Genomic DNA, 6,361 nt, shown 5'->3' on the forward strand with positions numbered 1-6,361 from the left:
GACCAAACTCTGTTAAAGTCTACTTCAGCTGAGCATTTAATAAGGACATGCCTATAATCCAACAATCCAATGGAAACTTGATCTTTCAAGTTCAAAGAGGCAAAAAACTTTCGAATATCTTCCAAAGAAGGTCGTCCGTGAGAGAATTTGCCAACCAAAGTCCATCTGAATGGCGCCGCAAGTCTGTCCGCATCTACTCTGGAAAAAACAACCGCAGCTTCACCCTTATAAACAGAAGCCTGTCGAAGTTGAATTGGAGATGTTGCCGGCTGTGAGAAGAGCTGAGAGAAAGATTTTTTTGTTGTAGGAGAAAATGCTTGCCCCTCAGCCGACGGCTGAAGGGCTGCCATGGATGAGAAAGAAATGATTTACTAGAGCAGATGAGAGAAAGGGTGGCGTAGAGAAAAAAGAATATAGATAATCTGCCTTTATTCACATTGCCGCATAATTAAGTCACCTGCTCAGCAAAGCAACACTATTTTTAAAGGAAAGACATTTTCACAGGAAACCTATAATTCTTAACACCCATGAAGTAAAAAAAGAAAAAAAAGAGACGGATTTTATGGAAAAAGAATGCTATGACTGTGAGTAAAAATACAACCTAGCTCATTAATTGGATGTGCATATTTTCACTCGAATCCTAGTTAATTAATTATAAAAGTAGTTAAAACACACAAAAACTAACTAATAAAATACACGTAAAATATATACTTATCAAGTAAAAATACAACCGAGCTCATTGTATGTGTGTCTATGTGTTGGGGTGTTAATAGATATAAACTTTTATTAACGAAAATGAAACTTGAGAACAGATTAAAGACAAAGAGAAAACAAAAATATAAAATTAATGGTAAGAAAAGAAAAAGGCTGATTAAGGAGGTTGTTTATCCATATGTGATTCCTTACAAAGTGTAAAAAAAAAAAAAAGATTGGATTTACAGAAGCTTTATTTGACAAAGAGTACACTCAATTACATCATTGTTATTCGAACATTGAATTTTTTGCATGCTAATGAGTTTTTGTGAGGTTGGAGGAATTAGAAGTTTTCTATCCTCCCCTACTTTTTAATTCCATCCTTCCCCCTACTGGAAAAAAATAATAAAAAAAAGGAATCTCGTACAAACAACATAACATATAACTGTAAACAAACTAATGCAATAGACAGGATAACCAGACGCAACAGCACAATTGCACCAGCTCCATTCTTGAGGGGTGGGGAGGGAGGAGTAGTCAAAGCTGTTTGATCATTTTCACACGTTCCAACAATGCTGTTTTTCTCCCTTCACCATCATCTGAAGGCGACTTGGCAGCTGTTTAATAATTGAAGCTCTCTCGTTCTCTCAAGGGTTTTGATGGAAGTTGCAATGCCATAAAAATCAGAAAGTATTCCTTACCAACCCCCTTCGAAGAAGTCGTCGCAAAATCTGCTCTTACTTTTCTCCTAGCTCTGGTAAGACAGAAACCCTTGCACCGTCTTAATACAATCGTCAACTAGATTATCACACGTCTTAATGAGATGAATATGGCAGCATATCTTTTGATCTTCAGCTTTCAGTTTCATTCTACAGTACTAGAGGATATCTGTTTCAAACTTTGGACGATTTGACTAGATTTATGTCTAAAAGTCTTCATATCATCTTTACTTAGATTTTCTTTTTTAATGAACTGAGATCTAAAGAAAATTCTTCTGCTTTTTTGCTAGATATTGTTTCCCACTTTAAATTTTATCAAGATTTGTATCTTGGCTGGTTTCTTCCAGGTCTTATTACAAGAAGGCCAATTGATATTTCTCAAATGGATCTATTACCAGAAAAATTGTCAAACGAGTCGGTGAGTTTTTGAGTTTTGACTTATTGGATTACTGAGGGAAATATCTTTTTTATTTTTTTGCATTTTCTAAGCTGTGTTTAAATTGAGTGAATTGATGAAAGATTTGAAATCCTCTCAAATCACTTTATCTTGTCGAGGTTTTTGAATTTGTAATCCACCAATTATTAACAGAATTTCAACACCATATTTCAATAGGAATTGGATGAGCATACGATGAACAAAATGAAGTTAACTACTGGCCAATCAGTTAATACTTGTTACCTCTCGTTTGCGAGTCCTGCCTCCTTCAAGTACTGCTCATCCTCTCCTTCAAACTCGGGTCCTCATAGAACTTCTCGAACTACCATTCTTAAACCATCTATTTCGAAGTTCTGCACCTCCGACCAAGAAACTTTCAAAAGACCCTCTTCTCTTCCTCCTACCAATACGATTTCATTTGGGAACCTCAAATCTCCAAATTCCGGCGACCATCAGCACCACGAAGAGCTAAGTTTCAGTACTAAGACAAAGGTAACTGTGTTGCCTCTGAACTTCTCCACTGGTTGTCCATCTTACTTTGAGGAACCTGATCAATATGCTGCAACGGGATATCAACTTCCTGTCAAAAGAACTGGTACTAGGACACCATCTCAGGCGCAAGAACATCTTGTAGCAGAAAGAAAACGACGAGATAAGATATCTCAGAGGTTCGCATGTTTGTCAGCTCTAGTTCCTGGCCTAAAAAAGGTACCGGTATTATAACTTACTTACCTTTGTTTACCTCAAAATTATGCTTTTTTATACCTAGTCCTTGTCCATGTGTCTTGACTGATTTAATTTCAATAGGCTTAACATATATGTACTACTAGATTCTCACGCTCAAGTTCCATGTATCCGAAAATTTGCATTAAGGCTCGATTATCTACAAATCTTATGGACAAGATAAACCCAAGTTTTTATATTTTAAACTTTAGATTCAAAAAGTGATGCTTTATGTTGCCCATCAACGTTGTACAGTTCTTGCATTCCTAATGATAGTAGTAGAGATTAATATGCTAAAGAATACCCTTCAAATCTTGTAGCAAGTGTAAATCTCTTTTTTGGCTGCTCTCCATAATTTTTGTCTGCAGTTGGACAAGTCTTCTGTCATTGAAGGTACTATCAAACACTTGAAAGAACTCCAGGAGCGCTTGAAGGCGCTTGAAGAGGGTAGAAATAGGGAGCATGGTCAGGAATCAGTTGTTTATCAGAAAAAACCATGTATTCGTTTTCACCAAGAAGCTTCATTATCTAGCTTTGACCAGTCATTGACAAATCTTGAAGTCAGAATCTTAAAAGGAAATGTTCTAGTTAAAGCCTGCTGCAGAAGACGCTCTGGATTCACGGATGCTTTTCTACATGCGATGGAAAAGCTTGATTTGGTTATCGAAAGCTGTAGTTTTATGCCATTTGCTGATAACTTGCTCGCTATATCTGCAGCTGCTAAGGTATTTTCGCTTCACCTTCTAAGGTTATTTCCAAATTTCATACTACACTGTAAGCTTGATCATTTGGTGTAGACATGACTTTGTATTATCGAATCATCGGTAAGAATAGGCAATGAACTTTTAGGGCTTGAGGCAAGTTTGGTTATGAACTCATGCTCATTGTAACTTCAACATCACTTGGTGTTGTCATTTGGTGTATATGTAACTTCAACTTACTACATTAAGTTTGTCTCTGCATGGCTGTAGATGAATGATGGATTCTCCATGACAGAAGAGAATCTTGCAAACAACATACGCCTGGCTATTGTAAAGCTCATCCATCCAAAGTGAGGGTAATGTTCATTTGATCAAATGGAAGGTGAGGAGCTTGCATGTTTCCAAATTTGTAGTCCACTTTTGAGTCACAAAAGCAAATGAGAAGGAACCCGAGTATAAAGTACATTGCCAAAAGAGGAAAATTCAAAGAAATTAAAGAACCTAAATCTGTTGATAGTTACTTAATTTCACTGTATTTTCATGTGTATATGTCAAAGTTAACGTTGCACTTTTACATTCTCAAAAATTGTATGTAAACATAAGTTCATTAATCCACTTATTATTCGCCTTTCTTTTTGTTCACTTATTAGTTGGTTAATATAAGACATTTTTTTCAGAAGTTTGGCCCTGAGAAGGGAAATTAGACAGTTTAGGATTCTACAGAGACGGCAAAAATGAACTCCTAGCCTAAAATGTGGTATAAAAAGTCCTAATAACAAAGCTAGATCCAATTTTTAATTTACGGAAACTTGGAAAAAATTAAGTAATATACATATACATAAATATTTCTTTATCTAACAGATTTAGGGAAGAAACACACACACATATATTTATACACACACAATGTGTGTGTTTCTTCCCTAAGTCTGTCAGATAAAGAACTTAATTAAAGTGAAGTACCACACCACTAAGTGCAAATATATTTGTCCCATGTCTCAAGAACAAAACTGGTAGAATCATTAGTCAGTGATTATAAGGTCCTTAGGTTCAATTGTCAACTCTCTTTTCCCCATTTCTTCTTATAAGATTTATAGTCCCTCAATAATAGTTTAAAAAAAAAGCAGTGTTTTTAAATTCGGACCGGATTGAGCAGTTGAACCGGGAATTAACCAGGCATCCGATCCAAATCTCTTTGAAAAACCGTCAGTTTAAGAATTGGTCAAAACTCGGGTTTGACCGAGAATCGCTAGAACCAGAAAGATCGCGGTTTTCTTCTTGTTTCCTTTGTGGTACTTCATACTTGCTTCTTCATATTGGTTGTTTCTTCCCTTTTCTTTTTCCATCTTTTGATCTTTGACCAGCTCCAAGAGAAATGAAATAATAACCTAGATTAAGAGAAAAAATTCCTTCCCTAAATTTTCTAACTTGATTTCCTGCAACTTAGTTCTTGAAATATTTGAAATCAAATAGGAGGAAAAAAAAGAATAGAGCAAAGAAGGGAAGAGGAGAGAGGAGAGAAAAAAGGAAAATAACAAATATAGAGAGAGTTTTCATGTGTATTTGATTTGTGGGGATAAAGGAAAAGAAAAGAGTTATGGTGAATGGGGAGGAAGAAAAAGGAACCAGGATAAAGTGAAAAAAGCAAAGGAACTGGGGCGGCGGCTAACATCACGTTAGGTTAGGTTGCTCCAAAAATTTTCTTATAATTTCATTTTGACCCCATATTACTTTAAGAAGTATAAAATCCACCCATTATATTTTTTTGAACTACAAATTTACCTATAACCTTTAAGTGCATTCCTTTTGGACTAAATCCAAACTCATCATATATGTATATAAAGTTGTAAACCACCAATTTAAAGGGAATTTTTATATATTATTTTAATTATCTATAATTAATATATATTTATGATGTCATCCGATTCGACCCCCGGTTGAATCCGATCAAACCCATTGACTCCTGACCTTTGAATTTAGCCAAATCGATACTCGGTCTGAGTTTGAAAATATAGAAAAAAAAAAAAAAGAGGTAGATGTATCCAGGAGTTTGCTGATACTTCTGATTTGCCTTATCCTTATAATAAGTATTCCTTGGGAACAGTTAAAGCTTAAGACTATCGAGCAAGGTACATGAATCTGAAACTAAAGATGAAGATGAAAGAGATTAAATGTTAAAAATAAATTATTCCTTGAATTTTACACAACACACATGCAAACTCATATTTAAGGTATCAAAATTTAACTCATGACATGAGAAGAAGAATTAAAAAATGCATGGGAGATTGTTTTTCTGAATACTAATTTCAAAGATTAAATGCTGAAGCCATTGATGAATTGGACAGCAGCAGAACTGTATTATATAGACTTTGGAGTCTAGTTCTACAACAAGCTCGGATTTCAAATCAATGTGTGCTTTGAATCTATTGTCATTTAGCAATGCAATGTTCACAGGGCAAACACGTTCTCTTATTTTGACAACCCAAAAACTATAGTTAAAATTTTCCATCCAAACCAAAAGAATAAAGAAACAGTTGTCGAAAAACCCGCCCTTCATTTTTAAAGAAAATTAGTCTGGTCAATTCCGTGAAAGCTATTTCTGATCCAAATCACCATCTAGTCTTGGCATCATTATCAAGAGCATCTTTAAAAAATAAAAAAAAAACTTTTGTGCTCCTTGAACGACTATCAACATAAAAATCAAATTCACAAGGAAAAAAGAATATAAAAATATATTGTTTACATCCTATATTATGTAAATGTTGAGTAAATGTTATTCTTTTTTCCTCTCTCTCTCTCTATATTGATTGCTATGTATAATTAGATGCCTAATTCGCTATAATTTTATTTGGATTAACTTTTTATGCACTGATGGGACAGTAATTTATATGTATAATTGTACTCTACGAAACTAATCATCAAGGATAAACTTATCAATTAAAGGTAAATTATACTTCTTGTGTCACATTCATTTTGTCATCTTTGGTTGGCATATCAGTTGTTTTGGAGCTGAAATTTATACGTATTCCTTTTTATATAGTTCAAGTTTTTTAATTACAATGTATAATCCAGATTATGATGTTGTCTAAAAA

The 6,361-nt window shown here is 34.4% G+C and overlaps 1 protein-coding gene across 1 annotated transcript; it reads left to right on the top strand.

The window, feature by feature from the left end:
• The first annotated feature begins 1,275 nt into the window (after positions 1-1,275).
• On the top strand, positions 1,276-3,747 carry LOC113696924 (transcription factor bHLH19-like). Its single transcript, XM_027216309.2, has 5 exons — positions 1,276-1,450; positions 1,760-1,830; positions 2,026-2,556; positions 2,940-3,296; positions 3,543-3,747. The coding sequence occupies exons 2-5, from the start codon at positions 1,795-1,797 to the stop codon at positions 3,624-3,626; spliced, it is 1,008 nt and encodes a 335-aa protein (XP_027072110.2). The 5' UTR covers positions 1,276-1,450; positions 1,760-1,794; the 3' UTR covers positions 3,627-3,747.
• The last annotated feature ends 2,614 nt before the right edge of the window (positions 3,748-6,361 follow it).

The sequence above is a fragment of the Coffea arabica genome, chromosome 6e (assembly GCF_036785885.1).
Source record: "Coffea arabica cultivar ET-39 chromosome 6e, Coffea Arabica ET-39 HiFi, whole genome shotgun sequence".
Classification (NCBI taxonomy): domain Eukaryota; kingdom Viridiplantae; phylum Streptophyta; class Magnoliopsida; order Gentianales; family Rubiaceae; genus Coffea; species Coffea arabica.

Excerpts from the sequence above, each read along its gene's own strand:
- LOC113696924 (XM_027216309.2), top strand. The coding sequence starts at position 1,795 with ATGGATCTATTACCAGAAAAATTGTCAAACGAGTCG. Across the intron at positions 1,831-2,025 it reads AAAAATTGTCAAACGAGTCG|GAATTGGATGAGCATACGAT; the intron begins GTGAGTTTTTGA and ends ATATTTCAATAG. Across the intron at positions 2,557-2,939 it reads TAGTTCCTGGCCTAAAAAAG|TTGGACAAGTCTTCTGTCAT; the intron begins GTACCGGTATTA and ends TTTTGTCTGCAG.